General features: G+C 32.5%; 1 protein-coding gene and 1 long non-coding RNA gene across 18 annotated transcripts; both read right to left on the reverse strand.

Moving 5' to 3' along the window:
- On the reverse strand, positions 1–23,307 carry LOC123691592 (troponin I). Of its 17 annotated transcripts, none has more exons than XM_045636054.1 (13): positions 23,185–23,307; positions 12,754–12,791; positions 10,760–10,777; positions 10,324–10,452; positions 10,122–10,245; positions 8,501–8,601; positions 6,413–6,456; positions 5,448–5,589; positions 4,521–4,538; positions 3,299–3,340; positions 978–1,011; positions 679–711; positions 1–172 (listed from the first exon to the last, which is right to left on the reverse strand). In XM_045636054.1, the coding sequence occupies exons 2-13, from the start codon at positions 12,766–12,768 to the stop codon at positions 162–164; spliced, it is 711 nt and encodes a 236-aa protein (XP_045492010.1). In that variant the 5' UTR covers positions 12,769–12,791; positions 23,185–23,307; the 3' UTR covers positions 1–161. The 17 variants fall into 17 exon arrangements, 13 of the variants coding, with proteins under 13 accessions (XP_045492010.1, XP_045492011.1, XP_045492012.1 ...); XM_045636055.1 differs by lacking the exon at positions 8,501–8,601 and adding an exon at positions 8,802–8,902; XM_045636056.1 differs by lacking the exon at positions 8,501–8,601 and adding an exon at positions 9,358–9,458.
- LOC123691594 lies at positions 11,784–12,747 on the reverse strand. The gene is made up of 2 exons (XR_006751430.1): positions 12,547–12,747; positions 11,784–11,880 (listed from the first exon to the last, which is right to left on the reverse strand). It is a non-coding gene; the product is annotated as an uncharacterized LOC123691594 (long non-coding RNA).
- Positions 23,308–26,615: the final 3,308 nt, after the last annotated feature.

Raw genomic sequence — 26,615 nt, forward strand, 5'->3', positions numbered from 1 at the left:
TAAAGAATAATAAATTTTATTTGATTATAATAAAAAATTAACAAATTAAAATGAAATAAAACTATGTATTTAAATTAAAAATATATTTAGAGAGACGCGATGTTGTCCGCCGGAGTCATGCCGAAGTCGTTATAAAATAAAACTTATATAGTAATAACTGTTTACGATGTTGCTGTAACAAAATAATATTTTATAATATAATAGATTATTAGAAACATTATTTAGAAATGTTTATTTGTATGTATGCATGTAAAGATGTTTGCTGATCAATTTATTTTAGTATCTAGGAATATATTTTCTAGATGCAATGAAAAGATAATTTAAATAAAGGTACAATAAATGTAATAAAAATATTCTTCAGGTCTCTACCAATTTGGTAAGCGAAACACAAGCCGAGAGGTCCCGGCTTCAATTCCCGGTGGAAACGAATAAAATGTCAGTGAAACAGATGTGAAATCTGCCCCACAACACACAAGGGACATGGATCTTCAGTTTAACGTGTATTTCTTTAGCTAAGAATATTTAACGTACTTTTCATTTTATTTCAATATATCTTTTTTTTTTTAAGTCATCTTTGAAAAAGGTTTATTTTCTAAATGTTTCAAAGCATTAATATGATTGAGTCTCTTCGAATGTCAATAGCTTTCTTCGTGGCATAGTAAAATCAATAACACTTACCAGCTGGTGCCGCCGCAGCTGCAGGTGCCGGTGCTATAAAATAAAAAATAAATTAACAAAATCTAATAATTAGTCTGGATGGACTGCATGATATAACCACATATGACATAACTACATTTTATTTATTTTATAAACACTAAAAACGATTAATAAAATGTTTATATTATCTGTGGTCAATTCATTTTATTCTATTTCTAATTTCAAAAGTTTGTTGTTCGAATTAGTAGATTTATTGTATGATTTTACAGAATACACTTCTATTAGTAAATGTTTTCAGAAAAATCTCATTAATAACTCACCTGCAGGTGTTGCAGGCGTCGATTCTGCCTCCGCCTGTAAAGTATTTAATATTTTAAAATATCACAATAATTAATGAGCTGAAGAGTATTTGCATAAAAAGATCCATTATCCAATTAAGCAAAAAATAATTTGTTATCTCTTAGACTATATTGACATAAAAATTGTTGTCTATTTATGCAAATAACAGGCAGAACAGCCAATATTTTTAAATAGCTGGTTAGAAAGACAATAGACTAGCCACTAAAACGAAGAGAAGTGTTATTAAGAGCTAAAAGCTTTGACAAACAGCTTTTGTATTAAATCATCTTAAAATAAGCCTTTTTAATAAGCAATCATTTGCTTGCCATACGTACCTATTTATACTGAAAATGTCTTACCTTTAAAATTAATTAACAATACATAATTACATAGATGAATGATATTTTAATTAAATCGTTTTTCGTTTAATATTGAGCACATTTATTGTCAATAATTAAATACCTTTCCATTAAGTCAACGACGTGTACGGCTTGTATAATAAATTATTAACATAAAGTCGAATATTAATTTGTGAACGATTTTTATTATTGTTTTAATTACACAATTCAACATTTCGGTGTTGAAAATAACTTTATTTACATAAAATTATGAATTTAGTTAGCATTCGTAGATAACAAAAATTCTGCGCCTCTTCTATATGGCCTTATTTCTCACTCTCATTTAAAAATGTGACTTATGTCTCCTAGATGAAGATTTTCTAAAACACATCATAACATTGGAAGTGTTAATTATTTAGATACCAATATATTTATTTACTAGCTTCCGCCCGCGACTCCGTCCGCGCGGAAAAATTAAGATTTATTTTTTTCTACCTACGTATTTTTCCGGGATAAAAAGTATCCTATTTTATGCCCAGGATAATAAGGTATAATTATACCAAGTTTCATAGAAATCGAACCGTTAGTTTTCACGTGATGCCTGAACATACAGACAGACAGACAGACAAAAAATTTTTTAATCACATATTTGGGTTTGGTATCGATCCAGTAACACCCCCTGCTATTTATTTTTTCAATATTTTCAATGTACAGAATTGACCCTTCTACAGATTTATTATGTGTATAGATTTACTACGAATTTGAGAATTTGTAGAGTCTAGTGTTTCACATAAATACATTTTTCGACACAATATCCTAGTATATTTAGCTCTATTTTCTATATAAACGATTATGACGTTATTATTCTAATGAAAATATTAAACCGTAAGATTAAAAATTATTATATTTCTGTACTCACTAACTGTTGAATCAAAATGAATAAATAAGTATTCAATTTGTATTTACACTATACATATTAATATTATTTCTTTAGAATTTTCGCGATTTGTAAGAATTTCTTATTTTTAGTGGTCTGCAATTGAATCTATTATGTATATGAAAAAAGTTGCCAACTGTTTCATTACTGTTTTTCTTTTCTATTTTTCATGGTGAAAACTATAATGCCAATTTTTATAGTCTCGCCAAATATTTATATAAATCTGAAGAATTTCATATTTTTATTTTATTTTCTTATTCTTCCACTTATTATTTCAACTAGGTTTCCGCCCGCGGCTTCACCCGCGCGGTCAAAGAAAAACCCGCATAGTTCCCGTTGCCGTGGGATTTCCGGGATGGCGTCATTTTCCCGGGATAAAAGTAGCCGATGTCCTTTTTCGGGTATCAAAATATCTCCATACCAAATTTCATGAAAATTGGTTCAGTAGTTTAGGCGTGATTGAGTAACAGACAGACAGACAGAGTTACTTTCGCATTTATAATATTAGTATGGATGTAAGTATGGATTTCTTGTATACTCATCACACTTACTCTTCAGCTAATATACCAGATTAATCACGTTATAGACTATAACGTGGTCAACCTCATTACCATTAAAATAAAATGTTTAGCACAGTTATAGTGAAATTTTCAATACAGTGACATGAACAAACAAAAGGATCATTAACTAAAATACGGATTGATTATTTATCATAGTGGTTTTTAACACATGGGTCTCGGTTTGGGCAAGGTCAGGGTAGGAAATGACATTCTCACATATAACATAATACAGAAATTATTTTTATTAATTTATTAACTTACAAAAACTTTATTTAATAAATAAATAATATAAAATGATATTGACGTGGTGTGTGGTCAATTTTTTACATATATATGAAGGAATATGCCAAGGGATGTGAAACCACATGCTTTAGGATGGACCGTGGTTTCTATGGCAACAGTTCTTATAAATAAAGGCCAATGGGGGGAAGATTCACACTTCATGCTTCGACTTCCTCCTCCTTTACCTTCTGATCGCCAGGCTTGCCCTTGGACCAGTCTGGTTTTTTCTGTAAACAATATAGAGCATTAGTTTCCATCCGTGTTAAAAATTGAAAGCATGCTTATACATACACAATATATGTACGCTTTATATACGTTATATACGTATATTGTGCATTTATAAGTACAATATGAATCTGCAATCTGGCCATTAGCCAAACTCATTTCGACTCTAATCGCCATAATTACGGTCGGAATTTGCAGAAAATTTGACCAATTTTTTCCCGAGATAAAGTTGAGAGTAATTTTGTGAGTTGCAGATGCATAGGCGGCATGAGAACAAATGACTGAGGCAACTTGAGCTATTTGCAGCTCGATCATCAATACACGTCCAGCTCTAACTAACGACCGGTGCCCACCTCGCGAGCCTGTACGTCATTAGCTATATATTATCGTTATATTGATGAAAGCTATCAATATTTCGAGGTATAAAATTATATTTTGATAACAAATACGTAGAATAAATCAAAATTGTCTTACACAAAAAAGTGGATAAAGTCATTCTTTAAAACAATTTCGGTACCCAGAGATAGCATTTATTTATAGGCATTGGAGATATGCCAACTCTATTTCTGTGTGAATATTTTTGAATCTGTAGTCATTTGTTCGCATTTTTCTAATTCTAACAGTCTCACGTGTGCCAACCTTGCTGTACAAGGTAATAAGCAGGTGCCAGGGATCTAGCGATAGCCGTAAGTTCTAAGGACATACTAAAGGATTTGCTTTTTCTCTTTATTTCTTAACCCAAAACAAGGACTGAAATCATACGTCAGTTACCTTTTCACTGAAATAGCAAAATTATAAAGCAGGTCATAAATCAAAAGCAGACAATAAAATCTAACATGGAAAGCCGTGTCCCGAAGCCGTGTGTGAAAGGCCAACGTTCTCAGTTGAATAAGGCATCCAGACTAAAAGAGGATTTCATAAAGTTGCCAAGAATATGGAAATATAATGTTGTATCGTATTCTGGTGTCAAGTGTGACACACCTATCGGAAATTATATAAGCGATATATGTACAATCAGTCGAACGAATCATTCTACTTTTTGTAGAAATAACGAAAAAGATTCAATTTGCCACAGGCAACAAAACCATTCCACCAATGGTATGTAGTCGCTGAGCTAAGGAATAAGGACATACATGCCTAAATAAATCACTATTAAATATCTTTTTTGTGTCCATATTTTACCTTACTCGCAGCGGGACCCTGTGAAACACGTTTTATTGTTAAAAGTTAATTAAATTAGCAGAAAATTTAGTCTTATGTAGACATATTATCAGTAATAGTTAAGGATTAAAAGTTATTCCTATTAGTATTATCGGATTATCAATTTTTATGGAGCCTTCAAAATAAGAGAACAGTGTCGAAAATATTTATATAGTTAGTCACTGGTCAAACATAGCAGTTGTGGACTTTTGCGGCGATCAAAGCTTTGCAGGTGAACTCCAATATACTCCCAAATAAAACCGAAGCTTGTGTAGATTATTGTGAGTTATGTACAGAACATTGGAACTGCCAAAAGTTAAGCTAGAGGTATATATACGCGTCCCACACTATCTCACCTCGTTGGCTTTATTATGGTTTGTTCTCATTCATATAATAAAGAACCGTTGTATAGTTAATAAATATATTTTATTAAAATTTAATCGAGAATTAAAATTAAATCATCTTGGTGTAAAAGGAATTGTATGAATGAAACTGGGGTAGGGATCACTTCTTCCCGATAGCCCAATCAGCTTTCTCTGCCTTCTTAGCCTGTCGGAATGTTAGCTCGTATTGTATTTCTTATTTATTTATTTTATATTATAATAATAGTAAATAGGGTGCTTCGGAGTAATTGCGAAATTTGGTAAAATCATGTAAGTAACATTTTTTGGTTAAAAAATAATAAAATTGTAACGTGTAAAATATTTCAATGATTCCCATACTTCAATTCCAACTTTCGCTATTACAGCAATGCACAAAATGTCTTTGTAAAAATTTTTTTAGTCCAAGACGTCAAGAATAGTTCAATTAATAATTGTTTAATGAGTTAAAATTTTGATTAAAAAATTTTGTTACTTTTGGAAGAGATAGTAAGAACTTTTTATTATTGAATAAATTATTTATATTTACCTCTTTGTCTTCTTCTTCAAGGGTGAATTCCTTCTTCTTGACAACCTTGAGTTGGTTACGGAAGTTGAATTCGGCAGCCTTCTTTTGGAGCTTGGCGAATTTGTTTTCGTATTTGGACACCTTCTTCAATGTAGGTTTGACGCTGGAAAATGAACGTTATGATATGTAGAACAAGGTGCAATATACCATAAATTTTGACAGTTTTAATATTGTAAAACTGATACAAAATCGCAATGTTCCATTTCAAGGAGATTTTAATTTGCTTTATGAAAAATGTTTTATATCTTAAAATGGAGATAAGAGATATCATAGATATCCGGGCCCTTATTTTATTATTAAATATGAGAATAGACTTTATATAGGCTAGGTACTGCAGAATAAAAATTTACACAGTATTATTGTTGAATGTGCTCATTATCGGAAGTAAACAATACCTTACTATTCACACTTGAAACAACTAAAGTAAGTACCTACTACATTATTTACGACACTCGTTGTAATAAACAGAACTAAGAGACCCTTTACAATATTAGAGTGTTGCGTGGGTATAATTAAAAAATCGATTCGGAATACAACAAGGCTCTTTAGTGAAGTGCAGTTAAGTGCGCTCGGCGCCGGAAAGTCATTATTTTGTGATATTCACAGTCACATTCTCTTTTAATACGAATTTTAAAGAGAATTTACTTGAATATGCAATATCGCGTATGAATTTAGATGACTTATGTGGGGTTTCTTACTTCGTCTCGTATTTTTAGGAATCATTTTAATAGTAAAAATAAAATGTCTTCACATTAAATTAATGGAATTTTATATCATAATAATAAACGCACAAGAGGGTTTTCTTTGCTATTCGCAAATTAGCCATCACCATCTCACGAGAAATGTTTAATTAATTATATTATACTCCAAATATGTTTAATGAGACTTTATTAAATTAAATAAACGTAATTTAATATTATACTTACAACTTTCCTCTGAGGTCATTGACTTGAGAGTTCAGGTCGGCGATCTATTAACATATTTGGAAATTAATTAGATTTTGTACATATTGTTATTTTTCTTCAAAATTATTATGAAATGAAGGCAAGTTGAAAATATTTTTAGAATATAGAGAAATATAATTTATAGGTAGTTAAACTATAAAAACAATGCTTACAGTTTCTGCATTTTATAATGACAAGAAAATTAGAAGAATCTAATTAGAATGTTCAAAACAAACAATACTTGTAAAACAAGTTCATAGCGTTCTACAGAAAACATAAATACTACGTAAGATAAAACGCATGCATAAAAAGAAAATGAACATATAAAGCAGTAAAAATTCAGAAAAAGAAGCATATATGATTAAGACACAAAGCAGTAAAATCAAAGCGGAAATATAATAGAAATGAGCATCTAGACATAGATTAGGCAGTGTTATTTGCGAGCTGAAGTAATAAATTGTGGTGATAATTCTCTGTGGAAATCGAAGAGATGTCCAAATACCTATCCTTGCGTAGCCTTTGTTCTAGTCTAAATGTATGTACAATGTCGTAACATCCAAAATATCTGAGCGGTATACACGTGCAAACCTCTGTGCTTCGTATCAGTAACTGGTCTTTCGCAGCACTTGTCCATTCTATACAGTGCAGGATATAATACATGTGCAATATACATATATATTCAGCGGGGACAATATCTTACATCCCCGATTTCATCTGGTACCTAATGCCGTTTATGTACAGTTATTTGCTAACAATCAAACTATATAGACAATGGAACCTATGTACTGTATGAGTAATTACAAATACCGACAGGGTACCAGTTCGAAGTTGTACTATATTGTACTTCATTCACTGTGCAAATAAAATTTGTGTTGAAAAAGACCCTACTACATCCACTAACTACACTTTGACATCCAATTTTTCAAGAATATATAAAGTACGCTGTCGCAAATGTGTAGATTAACAAAGTGGCGGTGCAAAATCGATCGATCTACTCATCCAAGTTTGTACTTGTGTCTGTTGTAGTGTAAAGGTAAAATATAACATGTGAATTGTATCCTATCCTGTGGACAATGTGATGTGGTGAGGGATCCTCTATCTTGGAATCATCGGGAAAGGATTTAGGTATCGACCGGAGCATGGCACTTTTATTTCTTTAACTCCTTGTCCAAGTGTCGGATATCAAAGGTATGAGGTACAGCAATCGAACTCGCAAACAATCACTCTGTTTCATTCATGAATGGTTGAGATTTGGAACAAGAAGTTTCATAAGCTTAGCACTTATGTGTGCTAATAAAGGAATCAGCCTGACGTTCCAATTAATAATTTTCGGTAAATCTACTCGCTACATAAGAGAGAGAAAGTAAAGTAAGGCCACTAATTGCCACCACACAATAAGCGTCACACAAATGCCATTGCGGCGATGGTTGGCAGGTACTCGGTCATTGTTGTCGCTCGCATCATCCTCGGATATTAAAGTGCCATACTATCAGGGATATATTAATAAGGGATCTGAAGCATTGTTACTATTCGGTTACACCATGCAATGATTAAGCTTTTACGACATATTAAGAGCCCTTACATATACCGCCAAGAAGCTCAATACCGATTATTCTGCCGACTAAGTGCCCGTTAGTGATATCGATAGCGCAATGGATGGTGAGAAAGATTCGGCATAAAAACTCTAATGAATTGATGGTTGTTACGTATTCATGCATCGGGCTCGACCCATTCAAGTGATTGCAGTGTTACCGCCGATGGCAGTTGCTGTTATAGCCGTTAGTGTAGTTAACGTGTAAGCTCCATAGCGGATGACGCCTCGATTTTGCACCGTCTTACTAGATGGCAACCCTGGCCGAGTTCGCACGCGACGCGACAACCTATGCACAGATCTGCTACGAGTACACTACTAATCCGTGTCTCGACATTATTTACAATATCAACAGCAAACAGCCGAAAACTTCCAAAGCATTATACATAATATGTATAAACACGAACTTTTTCACGGGCACGGTTATAACATATCGATGATTGTGATATTCACAGTGGTCTTACATTACTGGTCAATACCTCAAAATCTCTTTTCCTGACTTCGTGTTCCAAATCCCACTTCTGGCCCTCACACACATATACGCGGTCATGATACTCCTGGATAATTCTCTTGAGCATTTCTAGAGAAAAAGGAAAGACAGATTATTTAGCCTGCAAAATGTGCATGGACATCTGTGTAAGTGACCTGGTCTGTCGATGGGAGCGACGTGTGCATGTGTGCTGTGAGCCATACAACTATTATGTCATGTTGTCACATCTATATATCAATATCAAAATCATATCACGTCATATGCATTTCCAATCCTAATATGCAGATTACCTCCATTTTCCTAATTTCGATTGCTCGTTCTACTTCCCATTTATCCCCCTCAAGGTTGAATATTCTTTGCCAGTACATTTGACAAATCGTCTGCAGTTCCGCTAAAGAAAAACACAATTGCATTTAAAGAAATGTTTTATGATCGTCGTAGCGTTCTCGGCCTAGCTTTATGTAGATAGTGTACGTTTGCACGAGACTTTTTCTCGTCTAATGGGAACAGAAGCGAAAGCGAAGCTACATGATATCAGTATGTAACCAATGTTTCTACTTGGCATTTCGTGTAACTTTTATCTAACGCGATGCTATCTACAATAGTCATATCGTTGCAGCTCCGGCGGTTGCAAATTGGTACGTTGTTATTGCAGCGATTAAAATTGGTTATCCACATAAGTTAAGGTATGTTGGTAAATGTAAATTTCAGCTCCGTCATATGATAAAAATGAGTTGACTGCGAAAACAAAACAATAATTTTTACTAGTCACATTATCGGCGCTTGCATGATCTACGCAAACAAAGAGCGTTGTGTAAATTGCGAAGTACCCAAAGCAGTTCAGACCTCAAGTTCTCTACGGGTTACTTCCATCTCGTGATCGTACTTCTCCTCTTCTAGCTTGGCGATACGCTGATGATAACCGGTTATGATGCTCGTGAGAGCGGCTACAACATTAACGAATAGTTACTGCCTACGTTCCTACCCCTAGTCACCAACATCGACACGTGAATTATAGATCTGAAGAAATAGTATCAACAGCGAGAGTGTGAGTCAAGTAACAGTTTCAAACAATTCAAGAAGGTAAGTTTGCACGTATGTTAAATATTTTATTGGTAGCTTAGAAGAGACGCATTAGAAATTATAAGGCCGGTTGAAGGTAGTGGCTTAATCGTTGTTAAAAGATGAATAGAGAGATCACGCCACTTCGACATCATACAAAAATTCAAGGATAGAAGATATGTAAGTTTTGTGAGTTTATCAAAGGACAGCGCCCCCATCGTGGCTGGTTTCGCTACCTCCATATCTTTTCGCTTAACGATGTATTCCAGATCGAATTTTTGGTCCTCGAGCTGGCCGATGCGGGTGTGGTAGTCTTTGCACACCCTCGAAATAGTATCTATAACGCGACACATACAATTTATATGGGTACAAATAATAAGCAATCACGAACCACGCGATTGCTGTAGAGTGTAGTGAGGACGAGTGTCCAGTTAATGAAAGTGAAATTTAGATTCTGCAGCCACTATGGAGTGATGAATCTTCATTGCCAATTGTGCAGGGATCTCGTATTGAATAATCTTACAATGAATCAGAATAATAATATTTACCTTCGTTTGCATCGTCAACGTTTTTGGGTTTACCGCACCTCTCTTCAATGATACGCCTCCTTTCCGCTGCTTTGCGTTCCTGTTCTTTCTTCAATTCCTCGGCGGCTTTCTTACGCAGGAGCAACTGTATCGAGAAGCGACTATGAGTTTTATTGTTCAGACTTTATTTATAGAACTTAAGGGCCATGTTCTAAATACTCACCCTAAGCTTCTTCTTCCTCTCAGGTGTCATGAAACCCTTCTTGGCCTTCTTGGCTTTGGAGGCTTCCTCCATGCGCTTGCGCACCTCAGCGCGCTTGCGGTCGATCTCGGCCTGTTTGGCCTTCTTCGCCTAAAGACATAATACTTCGTAATCATGTGCATTTATTGTTTAACTTATGTGTGAAGAGATAAGGAAGAATTGTTTTTTTTTATATATTTTCTTGTAAGATGAATCCAAATAATGTAGTATTTAAATCAATCAAAAGTGTTATTTGTTTTTTTGCATGTAATTAATATGTATGTATGTGTGTTGTATGTGTATACGTATTTGTATCTCTGTTGTATTTTAACTTTGTAAAAACTATAAAACTCTACTAAGTGTATATGTGTGTGTATTATATTTAGTGTGTGTCCGGTCGCTATCTTCTCTACTTTACCTCCTCGAGACGCTTTTTCTGTAAAAATAAAAAATAACATGATATAGTACAAACTACAAATTAACAAACAACCATGTCAGTTATTTATTAATACAACATTGAAGCAGTTACGTTACTGCATTATAGGCAGGAAATACAATGGCTGAATTTTATATTCAAAATATTAATATTTTTATAGCTATTAGGTATTATAATATTACATATTTAGATTGGCGTAAGTGTAAGCCCTTTGTGATAGTGTGGTTATCAGCATATTGTGTTATAGTTTTTTTTTTTAATATTACATAATATTGTGTATATAGTTTTGTAAATATGTATGAGTCATATGAATTTTACGCAAAGGCTGGCTAAATATTTTTATTTTAATTAATTAAATATTAATATTAATTAGAATATACTTCTGCTCAAAGGCAAATGGTTTGATAAACTTACAATTCTCAATGTATTCAAGAAATCCCACCTTTGGATTTGCTTTGTTCATATTCAAATACCTACTCATATTATATTCCATACATGAAAACATATTTTCTGAATGGAACATTTTTCATAATGAGTGTAATGAAACAAGAAACCTTACGGCTTTCCTTTGAATCAAAGTAATTATTTTGTGTTTTTGTTTTTTCGCGTTGTTTACTGGAAGTATTAAAATGTGGAATTAAGGTGAGTGCACATTAACATTATGTGTTCCTGTAAAATGTAAAATATTTATGCATCATTGTGACGTTATCGATGATAACTCAGGCCCCGGAACCACAGACACAATAGAAAATCTATTGTGCCAGGGACCGATCGGGCTGCTTGGGGCTTAATGGGTTAAATCTCGTCATTTATTAAAAATCGAGAGTTTTTTAACTCAAAACTTGTCAAAGGGCTACAGCGGTAACCATATCTATAATACACTAATATTATGAAAAAGATAATGATTATTTTGCAATTTACATTGATGATGAAGAAATAAAAAATAACTTGACATTTTAATGACTATCAGCCATGATCTGACATTGTGTCGCCTTTATCTTTATAATTTATATTTGGGACGATGTGCACTCGCCTTAATGTGTGTTTGAATGTTAGATCATTAGTATAGTTACCTTAGTCTCAAGGAGGTATCGTATCTAATACTGTTGATGTTCAATTGAAGCCACGATGTTGAAGATTATCCAGGAATCGGAATAGAACATGGAATATAGAGAAAAGGCATAAATTAGTTTCGAGCAACGCTTAAGTATTTGAAACATTTACAAATAAAACAAAAAAGATGATAACTAAAAGACTGTCATTATATTTTTTCTTTCATTCAGTTTCTTTGAACTATGTATTTTTAAAATGTATAAATGACGATAATGAAATACTGTATAATTATTATATGAATTTTATTTTAGATGTTTTCATATTTTAAAACTAACACGAATGTACCTACACAAATTGTAATGAAAATAGGAAAGAACAAAGCTTAAAAATTCCAAGATTGAGAATAACTATTCATGAACCAGCATTAAAAAGAATATATTCTGTTCCTTAATAAAATAATTAAGCTAAATGAACACTACAGAATTTAATGAATACTAGCTTATATTCAATAATAAACAAGTCTGTTTACTAAGCCGTGGTTTTAATATAACTTCATACAACGCTGTCAAGTTAAAACTAAATGTAGGTCTCGTCTTATTTAATGTTTTTAAAACTAGGTGGTATCTGTATCCTTTTTAAATTTTAACTAAAATATACTATAAACTAGATTTATTTAACTTTAAATTCCATACAAACCTGTTTGTGTGAAATCTTACATTTATTTTAAACAACATGTCCGACTTCGAATAGTTTATTTGTCGAGATTTATGTTCAAGCAAGCTGCCTCTTCATTTGTTCTATTATAAATTTACTTTTATTTATAAAATCAAAATAAGAAATAGGAATTCTAAAATATTTTCATGTTCTATACCAAAATTTGTGAGAAATTGAATGTATTTCATTTGGTTTGTACATTACCTTACTTCATCATCCGCCATTGTGATTTAGTTCTTTTCGGTGTCTGTAATAAAGAAAACATATCTATTTATTATAAAGTTTCTAAACGATCAATATCTCAGAAAAAGAAGGATTTAGCCGTATGTATTTATTATTTATATAAAAACGCTTATACCATTAAGGCTTGAATCGGGTAGAATTCCCTTTTAATACCGAAAATTAACTCTAGTTATAACCGTTTTTCTTCTTAGATTCTTAATGTACATATCTAAAAAAAATGTATATTAAAGTTTCGAATATGATAAAGGGCATGGTTGTTTTAATTTGTTTATTTTATAATCAGGTTTTCTGGAAAAAAATCATGAACTGAGGTCGATTTTTGGACTTTAAACCAAAACGCTAAGTCAATATAACGTCAATTATTGTAGTGTTTTTACAGTGTGTTTATGAAATTGAAACACAGGGCATGGTTGTTTTAAATTTTGATTCCATATCCAAATATCTTTTTAATAATTTTTATACGTACTTTTACTACGGTAGATTCGCGCCGGTCCCCCGATCCCGCCTTGTAAATCAGTGCGGGGCGAAACGTGTTGCTGGACGGACCTGTGTCGCGCTGCGAACCGCTCTCATACGATTTTAATGACAATTTGCCACAGTGTAGCATAGTTACAGTATATTAGGAGTTACTTGTTAATTCAGCGATTTATTTCTTTTTTCTGTTGTATATAAATAGTTGTAAGTGTAATAAAGTTGTACATAGTAACGTTTAGTGTTAACAAAAAATCATGGGGAATAAAAAATATCGGAAAAGGCGGAATTTACAAAGTTATTATAAAATGAAAGCTAAACGTCTTAATGAACAGTAAGTAAAATTTACTTGAAAATACATTCTCTTTCCAATGAAATAAAATAAATTATTTATTAACTGTAACCAGAAAAAATAAAATTAATTATTTTATTCGTATTTCAGACTTTCTATACACTGTAGTAATAATAACAACGAAATTGTTCAAAATTTGGAAGAAAATACCACTTATAAAGATAACGTAAGTACCAGTCTTGTAAATAATAATAATCTAAAAAACGTTCATAGGTACCTATTATTCGTCCTAACTGATACATAATAATAATAATATTGGTCTATGTACATTATACACCTGACCTACGTGTACATAATATATCATAAGGTAAGGTAAGGTAGTAATAAGGTACCTACATTATTATTTTATTTTTTCACTTAAATATAAGAATTAATAATTTAATAAATAAGGTCCTTTTTGCGGAAGAGTGAACTTACGCTCATAAGAAAGTGCAAAAACAAGTAATTAAATACAATTAAATACATTGGTATGTTAGGTAAGGGGCCATCCATTAATCACGTGATGTTTTTTTTGGCATTTTTTGACCCCCCCTCCCCCGTGGTGATACGTGGTGAGGTTTAAGACTACCCCTCCCCCCTCCCCCCTATATCACGTGTATTTTTTCGTACCTGCAAAGAATCTATTTTTTATTTATAAAAAAATATACTGGTGTATCATCTAATTTTATTATAGAAAATTAAAGACTACTATAATAAACGTTCAGAGGTAGACAGAAAGATTGCAGTTTGTTTTTGAATGACATAAAAATAATGAAAGAAATGCGAAAAAGTTGTACGCGTTTGACTAAAAATAAATACATGTAACGCCGCTTTTCGGTTGAGTATCGCGCGCTTGCCGAAAAAATAAATACACGTGATATATTACTTTACCCCCCTCCCCCTGGTGATATTTCGTGATTTTTTGATGGACCCCTCCCCCCCTTTCGAGCCTCACGTGATTAATGGACAGCCCCTAAGTAAGACTTAAATATGTCCGTGTTTCTATCTCTTTCAAACTTATAGGTACTATGATATCTGTTAAAAAAGACAATGGATATAAGTTATATTTTGTTATCGGCAGGGAACCATCGCAATAGAAAAAGGGCTATTATAGGTCTACCAGAATCTGATGGCATATTTATATTTATGAAATAAAAGATTTTCATGGGGCAACTATTTGACAACTATCAATTTGGTTGTCAAATTATTTGTCTTATTTGCAGTTGATGAATAATTTTTAGGATTTTGTCTACAAAATCTTCGAAAATGTCGAAAAAGCCGTTGCGATCACAAGCAAGAGGTGGTTTATAATGTGTATAGAAAAATATTCGATGAAGAAGGGTCAAACACATCACAATTTTAAATTTTGAAGATTTTATTGGTAAATTGGACTTACCAGTTTTGATACTTCAAATTTAAAATATTATAAGTAGGTGACTATAATATTGTTTGTTGTTTACAATATAATTTTATGAAAACTTATTACAGGAGTTTCCAATACGGCTATTCGTCAAGTCCAAGCTGTCCAAATCAATTTTATCATGTGTGTATCTGTTAATACTTACGAAAATAAACATAGTTTTATTTTATTTCAATTTTATTTTATAAAAAATTATTAGCAATTTAGTTTTCATCTGCATTATCATTACATCTATATTTTCACATGGCATAATGATAATGAATAATATGAATTACCTATATAAAAGTAATATTATGTATATTATACATATACATGTACCTACATAATATTAAGTGGAGTACAGTATTGTCAACTTATGTAATGTGACTAATGATATTAAGGACAAAATAAAAAATAAGCAGTATCAAGATTGTTCAGTCCATTTTCCCTAGGGTTGCACACTCAAAATTTTGATTTCCCATCAGATTCTGGTTTACCTATATCTCTTTTACTTTCTTATAAAATTATTAGCGAACAAGCTATAAACTGTATACCTAAGTTTCATATTCCAATTATTTGTAATTTAAAATTATGTTTTAAAAATTACGTTGACCGAGATCCTCTTTTTTATGGGTTGTTCAACGGATTGGTGGGGTAAAGCAATTTGACAAAACTTAAATTGAAGATGGCGCCGACTAAAATTTTACATCTTTTCGTCATGGGTGTCATTTTCATGGTTTTTGGGGTAGCTATTAACCAATATGAGGTTAAAACTAAAATCCAAGATGGCGGCGACGAAAATTTGACATCTTTTCGTCATGGGTGTCATTTTCATGGTTTTTGGGGTAGCTATTAACCAATATGAGGTCAAAACTAAAATCCAAGATGGCGCCGCCAAAAATTTTACATCTTTTCGTCATGGGTGTCATTTTCATGGTTCTTGGGGTAGCTATTAACCAATATGAGGTCAAAACTAAAATACAAGATGGCGCCGACGAAAATTTTACATCTTTTCGTCATGGGTGTCATTTTCATGGTTTTTGGGGTAGCTATTAACCAATATGAGGCCAAAACTAAAATCCAAGATGGCGCCGACGAAAATTTTACATCTTTTCGTCATGGGTGTCATTTTCATGGTTCTTGGGGTAGCTATTAACCAATATGAGGTCAAAACTAAAATACAAGATGGCGCCGACGAAAATTTTACATCTTTTCGTCATGGGTGTCATTTTCATGGTTTTTGGGGTAGCTATTAACCAATATGAGGTCAAAACTAAAATCCAAGATGGCACCAACGAAAATTTTACATCTTTTCGTCATGGGTGTCATTTTCATGGTTTTTGGGGTAGCTTTTAACCAATATGAGGTCAAAACTAAAATACAAGATGGCGCCGACGAAAATTTGACATCTTTTCGTCATGGGTGTCATTTTCATGGTTCTTGGGGTAGCTATTAACCAATATGAGGTCAAAACTAAAATTTAAAATGGCGCCGCCAAAAATTTTACATCTTTTCGTCATGGGTGTCATTTTCATGGTTTTTGGGGTAGCTATTAACCAATATGAGGTCAAAACTAAAATCTAATTTAATATCTATTTTAAAATATTAATAAAAAAATTTAAGATTTTTTATTAATATTTTAAAATAGAATTGCATTTTCCTTGTAGATTGTGGTTGCAAGCCCAATGTTGTGGGATCACGGAATCAATACAAGTACAGAAAAAGGAACCAACGACGATGAAAATCTAGTTGCGTGCGATGTAAATGTAAGTGATATATATTATCGTTTGGCAGAGATCAGTAGCAAAGCCAAGAGCCCTTCTTCCTTATTTTTTAAGATTTTTAATAGAATTGTCTTTTTCTTGTAGATTACCGCTGCCAACCAAATGTTGTACGATCATGTAATCAAAGATAAAAGTACTATTGCAACCAACGACGACGTAGATCCAGTTGCGTGCGACGTAAATGTAAGTGATATGACATCGTTTTGCCGGGGCCAGTAGTAAAGCTAAGACAGAGACCTCTCCTTCCTTATAAAAAAAAATTAAAAAATTAATTGCCTTTCACTTGCAAAATTCTCGTTTGTAAGGTAGTAAATAAAATATATTTTTTAATAGAATTGCCATTTTCTTGTAGATTACCGCTGCTAACCCAATGTCGTGCGATCATGGAATCAAGGATAAAAATACTACAATAACCAACGACGACCTAGGTCCGGTCGCGTGCAATGTAAGTGATATGTTATTGTTTTTCTGAGGCCACTGGCAGAGCTAGAGAGTCCAGACGTTTCCTTACTTCTTATTGCCCTTTACTTGAAAGTTATTATTTAATTTAATAAATTATTAAATTTCTCAGTGACTATATTTGTAATTTATTTCAGAATCGAGAAAATACTATGGTCAAAACCTCGACTACGGTGCTTGAAGGGCGACGAATTATAAACATAAGAAATTTTTTTCAAAAACTACAGACAATTTCAAGCCATGGTCCATTCAATTGTGGCCTGCAATCTTTAGAAATTGTATCTGAAAAAATAATTGGACTAAAATGTAAGTTAAAATTGAAGTGCAAAATGTGCAATATGAACTTTATCATTGACTGTAACGAAGGCAGTGAAATAGATATTAATAATGCTGCTGTTACGGGATGTACAGCGATTGGATGTGGTTTATCGCAACTTCAAGAGTTTTGTTCTGCTTTGGAGTTGCCAATTATGTCCAACGAAATTTACAGTGCTAGTTTTTCTCGCGTTTCAAATGTTTGGGACAAAATTTCATTGGAAACTATGAATGAAGCTGCAACAAAAGAAAAAGAACTGGCCCTGGCGGAACGACGAGTTGATTCCTCTGGGATACCAGTAATAGACGTAGTAGTTGACGGTTGCTGGAGTAAACGTACTTACAAAAAAAATTACTCGGCTCTCTCAGGAGCTGCAGTTATAATTGGCAAGCGTACGGGATTGGTCTTATATTTAGGAATAAAAAATAAATACTGCTGTATCTGCGCCCATGCAGAAAATAAAGGAGTAACAGTAAAAGAACATGTTTGCTATAAAAATTACTCTGGGCCTTCTACAGGCATGGAGTCTTCTATTCTAGTGGAAGGCTTTAAATGCTCTATTGAGATGCATGGACTTATCTATGGAAGAATGGTTTCTGACGGAGATTCTTCCACTTACGTGAAAATCCTTCAAGCCAGACCTTACAGTCATATTTCAGTAGAAAAAATAGAATGTAGAAACCACATTCTAAGAAATTTGTGTAATAAATTAACTCAACTAAAGACGGATACAAAATATATGATCCGCTTTAGAAAAGAAATAAATGACAAAAAAATAATTTCTATTAGAAAAGGTATCCGAAAATGTATAGAAAAATATAAAACAGAAAATGAGAGTGAAAGAAGGGCTCATGTAGAGCTATTGTATAATGATATTTTATTAGTTCATTTGCATGCTTTTGGTGATCATACCCGGTGTAAGAGTTATTTTTGTGAACAAAAACATGTCAACATGACTGAAAAAGATTTTTTCTCTTCAAATGTTTGGAGTCGAATTTGCCAAATTATGAGACATGTAGCTTCACATGCTCCAAGCCTCATCCATGATGTTGATACAAATACTGTTGAACGCTATAATAGTATTGTCGCCAAATTGGTTGGAGGAAAGCGAGTGAACTACAGTTTAAAAGGCTCTTACCAGAGCAGATGTAAAGGAGCTGTTGTATCTTTTAATACACATAAATTGATATCAAAGACTTATAAAGGCATGGCTGGTCAAAGTCCACGAGGCAAAAGCAGTCTTTTAGAGAAAAAACGGTTGAAACGACTAGCATTGTTAAAGAAATATAATAAAAAAAAGAAATACGCTATCCCAAATAGAACAGATGCTCACTATGGAGAAAATTGCCAAAAAGAAGATATGAGCTTAGAAATGATGGAAAAAAGCAAAAAGACGTTTTTGGATGGTTTAGTAAAAACAGAACAAGAAAGAGAAAGAATTGAACGTGATACTATTTTACAGAGTGGTTCAAGTGAGTGGCTTGAACTCAGAAGAAATATTATAACGGCCTCTAATTTTGGACGCATATATAAACGCCGTGAAAATACCAGTTGCGCAAACCTTGTAAAAGACCTTCTATACAAAGACAGTATAAGTCATCTAAAGACGATTAAACATGGCATTGAAAATGAAAAAAATGCTTTGGAGCAATTATCAAAGCAGGAAAACATTAATATATTACCATGTGGGTTGTTCATTGATTCGGACATACCATTTATTGGGGCATCACCTGATGGTATAACAGAAGAAATGACGATAGAAGTTAAGTGTCCAGCTTCAGCATACGGTATGTCTTTTGAAGAAGCAATAGGAAAAAGAAAAATACCTTTTTATAAACAACTTAAAAATGGCCAAGTTACAATTAACAAAAACCATAATTGGTATTTTCAAATACAGGGCCAAATGTATGTCACCCGAAAATCCAGAGCTATGTTTGGCTTATGGTTGGGAAAAAGCCAACCAGTTAAAACTGAAATTATTAACCGCGACGATGTGTTATTGGATTTAGTTATAAAAAAACTAAAAAATTTTTATGTAGATTGTCTTTTACCGGAAATCATAGACCCAAGATTTCCAAGAAACATGCCAATTAGAGAACCCAAAATAATAAATAACAAAGAAAACATTTTACCGACTTCACCCAAAGTCGTAGTACAAAAATTTGCCGAAGAAAGTAGTGACGACGACATAATACCGCGAAAAGTTCTCAAAGTGAGACAATTATCCTTTAAAGAATTTTAGAAAAAATAAAAGTTATTGTAATAAATTTGTTTTTTTTTTTTATTAATTTTGTTGTTTATACAAAACTGAACACCTATTCATGGACTCAGACCATCAATATGATCAAAGTTAACAAAAAAATTCGAAAAAATTTTTGACTGAGCTCCCAATTTTGTATATCGGTTTTCTTCAAGGGAATACCTTATGAAAATTGATCAAAATGATGGTCTGAGTCCATAGTTAATTTTTTGGAACATCGTTCCTTACACCTTGTATTTTTTAAATTTTATAAATGTGTATTTGTTATTGTTTCAATTTAATTCATATACATACAGGATGTTAGGGACAGTTTTCCGAAAACTTTAACTATGAACTCAGACTAGACTAAGACAGGGCTTTATTATTTAATTTAATCAAATTTTATTTTATTTATTTATTTATTTATTTATTTATTTATATAAAACCATTCCTAACATTACAGTTTACCCAATGCGATAGGGAGGTCAAATTTACAATAAAATTTATTCATTAATACAAAAAATTAAAAAATATTACATTAATTAAGATTGCAATATTATACAACCGCTACAATTATAGACCGGGAGATACTGACACAAAATTTCGAGTCATTTGTAACAGGATGGCGGTTCTACAGGGGTCTTAGTACGCAATGACAAAAAGAAAAACGATGGTGTGAACGCTGGTACCGGCGGCTTAGTCGCGTGGGCGTTAGTCGAACTCGTCGGAAAATAGCGAAAGTCAAATGATTTGTAACAGTATGGCACTTATTTTTCCTGTAAGTTTGAGGATCAACGAATATAAATACAAAATTTCAAAGATCTAGGTGTTGGAAATCTTCACTTATATAAATTAATACTAAATTAATTTTTCAAGTATGACAGCACTTTTTCCCCCTACTAGAAGTATGGCAAATATAATAATGGTCACATTTTATCAAATACTCTCCAAAAATCCAAATGCAATACTGGTACAAAAAGTTTGGCGAAATAAAAATTTTTTGCAGATTTTCGACGGTATGGCGACCATTTGGAATCGTCCGAAAAGTATGGCATGGCGATTTTCGTAAATGGCTGCACGACGATGGTGACCTGTGCAAAAGTTAGCCTGATACAAATGGTTGAATAATTGTTTTATTTAAATCAACACATTCGCGTCGGTATGGCGGGCTGTAAGTCACACCGGAAAAGTATGGCATGACACTACCGCCTACTTCTTTTTTATGGGCTATCGGTAAATTCTAAAATTTTTGTGTTACAAATCGTTTGACTTTCGCTATTTTTCCGACGAGTTCGACTAACGCCCACGCGACTAAGCCGCCGGTACCAGCGTTCACACCATCGTTTTTCTTTTTGTCATTGCGTACTAAGACCCCTGTAGAACCGCCATCCTGTTAAAAATGACTCGAAATTTTGTATCAGTATCTCCCGGTCTATTATGTTTGATACTCTAGTCAAATATTGATAGTCAATATGATTAATACATATACATATAAAGCTGAATAATACATATTGTTTAATAATGTCAAATTTAAAACATTTTAAATTAAAAGTTAAAAACTAAATACAAAAACGCAATATTAGTATAGTATAACAGTATCACTACATTGATTTAAATACACTTAATACAGTTTTAGATAATGTCCAATTGAAAACATAATATTCCATTAATAGTCAGAAAATAAAATTCATTTATAAATCCAATATTAAAATAATAAAACAATAAAAATACATCAATTTAAATAAAGCCACTCATTTCTCGACAATTAATAAAATAAAATATAAAGTTAGTAATCAACCTCAATCATATAAAAACCGTCCTTTTCCATAAAAGTAAAATTTATAAAAACTTTGGTCTACTGTTTCTTATTTTAAGATACTGTGACCGTGAAGAGTCCGATGCGGGGATAAAGTAGCTAGCTCCGCCCACCTAGCAAGGTCGCTAGCCCCTATTAACGCCTTAATTATTTCGATAACATGGGAAACTGGCTATTCTTGATCTTTATAATAACTATATATTAGTAAATTAATTCAAATTTTCAGGAAACATCCATTGATAATATAAAACTTATATTTAAAAAGCACAAAAGTTTAATATTAGCTGTAAAAATCCGGTTCAGGGCTAGGTACGCCTACGGCCGTTTTATTTATGTATCCCGTAATAAGATATGAAAGTAACTTCAGCAAAATCTCAATTTCATAAACAATACCTTTTTCATTTATCAACCGATCAAGGTCAATTTAATCAATCACGTTTCATCTGTTTTTCATGGCCCTCGTTATAAGATTACCGATAAAAATGTTCCACCCTATTTACTTCATATTAACTACATTATCAGTTTATATTTTTTTGTTTATCATATTATATTTTATATCTTTCAATTATATAAAAATATGCAAACTGATCAATCAACGTGTCCTTTGAAATTATCCAACATGCCTATTTGGCATGATGCCATTTTATGTACAACTGATATTTGATACACTTAAAAAAATCTACGTAAAATGTGTCCCAGAAAATGTATTTATCAGTGAAATTTAATGGGATTTAAAGCGACACGTTACAAATTGAATATTTTCGTAGCGGAGTGCACTCCCGGCCTAAATTAGGTCACGTTTAAAATTATATTACATCGGCTGGCGGGAAAAAGTCATTTTCCATTAGAAACGATAGCTGTAGCTCTACAAAAAGCATCGCAGAGAGTCGTATTCGGTTCGCTTCGTCCGGAGCGCGCGCGACTGAAATAGGCCCGGAGCCACTCCCGCGCATCCTAATTTGGTCGCGACCACGCTTCTTCGGTTACATGAGTTTTCGACATCATACGTAACGGACGTCAGAGCGCGGTTAGGGAACTATTTCAGATGTGACGTCACAGTACTGAAGTAACATGGAATGTATGACGATAACGTAACTTAAGTACTTAATATTAACTTTTTATCTTTTGTATAGGTATCTTACTATTTATATTATTTAGGAAAGTTGGTTATATAGACATAGCACATGTTTAAAGTGATTATATAATTTATAAGTTAATATTATATGTTATCGCACATAACTGTTTTGATTAATATCGTAGCTCCTCATTTTAGATTAATTATTAATTTTAAACACATGAGCTACAAAATCAAGTTTTAAACAAAACGATCAGTTGCATTGATAAAGTCATTCTCTTTCAATGTCAGTTACCGTTTTAGCGGAACGGCAAAAACATGCTGTGACGTCACGTATGTAATCTTATATCCAAGTCAAAAACTTAAACTTTAGCCACATTTATTTCCAATAATCTTCCGAGCGCTCCGAGCGATGCATCACGATCCTCTACGCTGACATTGACAAATCACTTCACTAATGCACCGTTAAACGTGAATTTTGGTATGAATAATTTCACTGGAACTCACCTACGATTGGAAAAAGGAGATGGCCCTAAGATGGTTCAGCCAACACGAGCCACAACTGCTGACTGGCGCGAGGCGGGCGGTAAGGCGCGGCGGGCCGTGCGTGGGCGCAGCGCCCCGCGCCCCTTCAGCTACCTGTGCTAGGGCTGCCAACTATATAATTAAATAATGTAAGAAGAATTCACTGCACCTAATGTGCTTAGGTTCCTTACAAAATTGAAAGAGTTATGATTTTATTTTTCGGTCTTTTCCTGATTATATTAAGAACTCTATGTATGCGTTATATGGGTCTAATAATATAGGTAATTACTTCAATAAATGTACAAGCATGTATTCACAATATTACACTCAATGTAATCTAGTAAAAGTAGGAAATCTGGACATTATCAATAGATAATATCTTATAACTTATAGAAGTACAGAATATTGTAGAGCAACATTTTCCGAATATTAATTTATTATCTAACGAAGGCATTCCAAAGGGATTTTATTTCATTATACAAATCTCGCGAGCACATGTGCCAGTGAAATACTATATTTTCATGAAGTGACAACCCTACGCGCTTTCCGCACAGACATTTTTAGAGCAGTGTCGTTTTGACACCAACACCGAAATAACATTCAAGCTCTAGTCTGAAACTGAGATATCTCGTAAACATTGCTGCCGCTGATGAGGTAAACTTCGTGAGAACAACGCTTGTTACCACATGGAAAACTTATAATATGTAATTATTAACATAGGTATATGTGATAAATATACTTATTACATTAACATTAAGATATGAACCAGGCATTAACATATTAAGTTTAATGTACTTTTCAAGTAGGTAACTTGTAAAAACTTATTACAGAAAAGAAGCTTTTGTTTATTTTCTTTAATGAAAATAAAACATACCTTTCAATTTAGAAATGAACACACCGTCGAAAATTCTTGTTGTTAAAAATCTTTTATAAAAATATTTAGACTTAAGAGACATCATAATTTATTGCCACCTTGTCTTATTATTTGTGACTATGCGCGACTTATTAAAGATTTAATTTATTATTTCCATGCCAAAATTAAATATCTGTAATGGTTATAATATACCAAGTAACGTTTTCGTTTTAATAAGAGCTTTTGGAAAGACAGCAGTTTGTTTTTAACAATTTTTAGCACATTTATTATCCAAGGGAACTTTTCTTATCATTTTTAACGTAAAATTAATAATATACTAATACTATATTTATTCATTTAAGGTAATCCAAAATCACTGGTACTGGATATAAAAAAAAATGTGGGACAACCGAAAATGCTCTACACAGATAATTAAGTAGTCCAAATTATTTTACGCGTTATGAACGCATTCCATCAAAATATCTTGAAAATATAATCTATACATATTATAATAAATCTGTAGAAGGGTCAATTCTGTACATTGAAAATATTGAAAAAATAAATAGCAGGGGGTGTTACTGGATCGATACCAAGCCCAAATATGTGATTAAAAAAATTTTTGTCTGTCTGTCTGTCTGTCTGTATGTTCAGGCATCACGTGAAAACTAACGGTTCGATTTCGATGAAACTTGGTATAATTATACCTCATTATCCTGGGCATAAAATAGGATACTTTTTATCCCGGAAAAATACGTAGAAAAAAAATAAATCTTAATTTTTCTTTATTTTTCCGCGCGGACGGAGTCGCGGGCGGAAGCTAGTAATATATAATTCTGCACTATTTCCTGCTAAGCGTATCAACATTATGCATCATATAATTTACGGAACCAATTTTTTATCGATGTCGTAAATAATTCAGCATAAATTTATTAATGTAAAGGGTCACCCCTGTCGAGTTCAGTGTAAACTATTAACCCTAAACTAGCATGAACAATTTGCGATTCCCAAGGAGGCCCTTCCTGCCGCCGGCCAATTTCACTTTGTTAACTTCAAAAAAGTTAGTTTAGTACCAACTTCGTTTACTTTAAATTTAACAGAAAGGGTTCTTTGGTAGAAATGAAACGAAATTTTGCTTTTGCACAGTCTGTTTTCTGAGTTTGTATAGACACTTCAGTGTTAAAGAGGTCAGTTCAGAAAACAGTATTTATTATTTATATGCTTTATATTATCACTCAAGTGAAATCAGTTTTTGTGACACTATTGAAGAAAGAAAAATAATTATGAAAAATAATTATAATAATCTTTATGTTGAATACAACATAAAGACTTTTTTTTAAATATTATAAACTTGCAAACATAAATTAACATTATGACTTTATGCAGTTTGCATTGACCTCAATTTCAGTTGTAATTAATAAGAGCTTTGACCACTCCCCGCCGAATTTAAAAATACCAAATCAAATTAAAACACAAACTTGCCACAAATATTCAGAAAAAAACGATGTAAAGAAAATTAAAAGTCATCTCTACCTACATAGTGTAAAACAAAGTCATTTTCTTTGCCCCTATGTCCCTTTGTATGCTTAATTATTTAAATCTTTAAAAATTTATTAGGTTTTAGACAAAGCGGGCGAAGCCGCGGGCGGTAAGCTAGTACTTGATAAAATGACTTCAATGGTTATTTACAAAGATACTGAACGTTTATTTTGTTCGACTAAAACTTGATAGACTTTCAAAGATCGTTAAAAAGAAAAGTAAAATAAGCTTATTAGTTGTTCGTTTGTTCTTATTACACCACAAGTTATTCATTAGTATGTCCTTATACATTGTACCATAGAATATATATTATGAACTCAGAGAGGAATTCCTATGCACACGACGAATGGAATTTTAAATAGCTAGCGACGTATGCAATAGTTATTCGTGCAATTCAATTTATTTTGGTTCAACGTTTTATGTTTTACTGGCAATAGTCCATTCTAATGGGGATAATTTCTATAACGAATGTAGATAAATGAATATATTTAAGCTAACACAGTTAAAAATTCTTGTGTTTTAAAGTTTAAAAATAACCAAGCGTAGTCGTTAAACAATAATTACTACCATGACGTAATTAAGCTGAGAATACACTCTTTCAGAGAATATCTCAAGCTTGTGTGTGCTAAAATTATACAATGTAAAATATTACACTTTGTTCTTGCTTGAAAATATGATGTAAAAAGTTTAACATTGTTTTTATATATTCTATTAAGAAGATACAAATACAAAATAAACGACCTAGGACCTTATAGGTTGACTTTATTTTGTATCTTTTCAAAATTTTAAGAGTTCTGAAATTCACATTACGATCCTAAAAAAATTAAAATCATTAAAATTAGTTCAGTATTTTTTTTTAATTTTAAGTGGTGTAAGAATGTGACTTTTTATGTCAGTGATAATTTTTTATTTATTTTGTAGACAACTCATAATGGTATTTACAATAGAGCTGGCTATCTATAACACTTGGTTTGAAATATGTTGCCTATATTTTATCTGTTAATCCCATAAAATATAGAATTAT

This window comes from Colias croceus, chromosome 5 (genome assembly GCF_905220415.1).
Source record: "Colias croceus chromosome 5, ilColCroc2.1".
In the NCBI taxonomy this organism is placed as follows: Eukaryota; Metazoa; Arthropoda; class Insecta; order Lepidoptera; family Pieridae; genus Colias; species Colias croceus.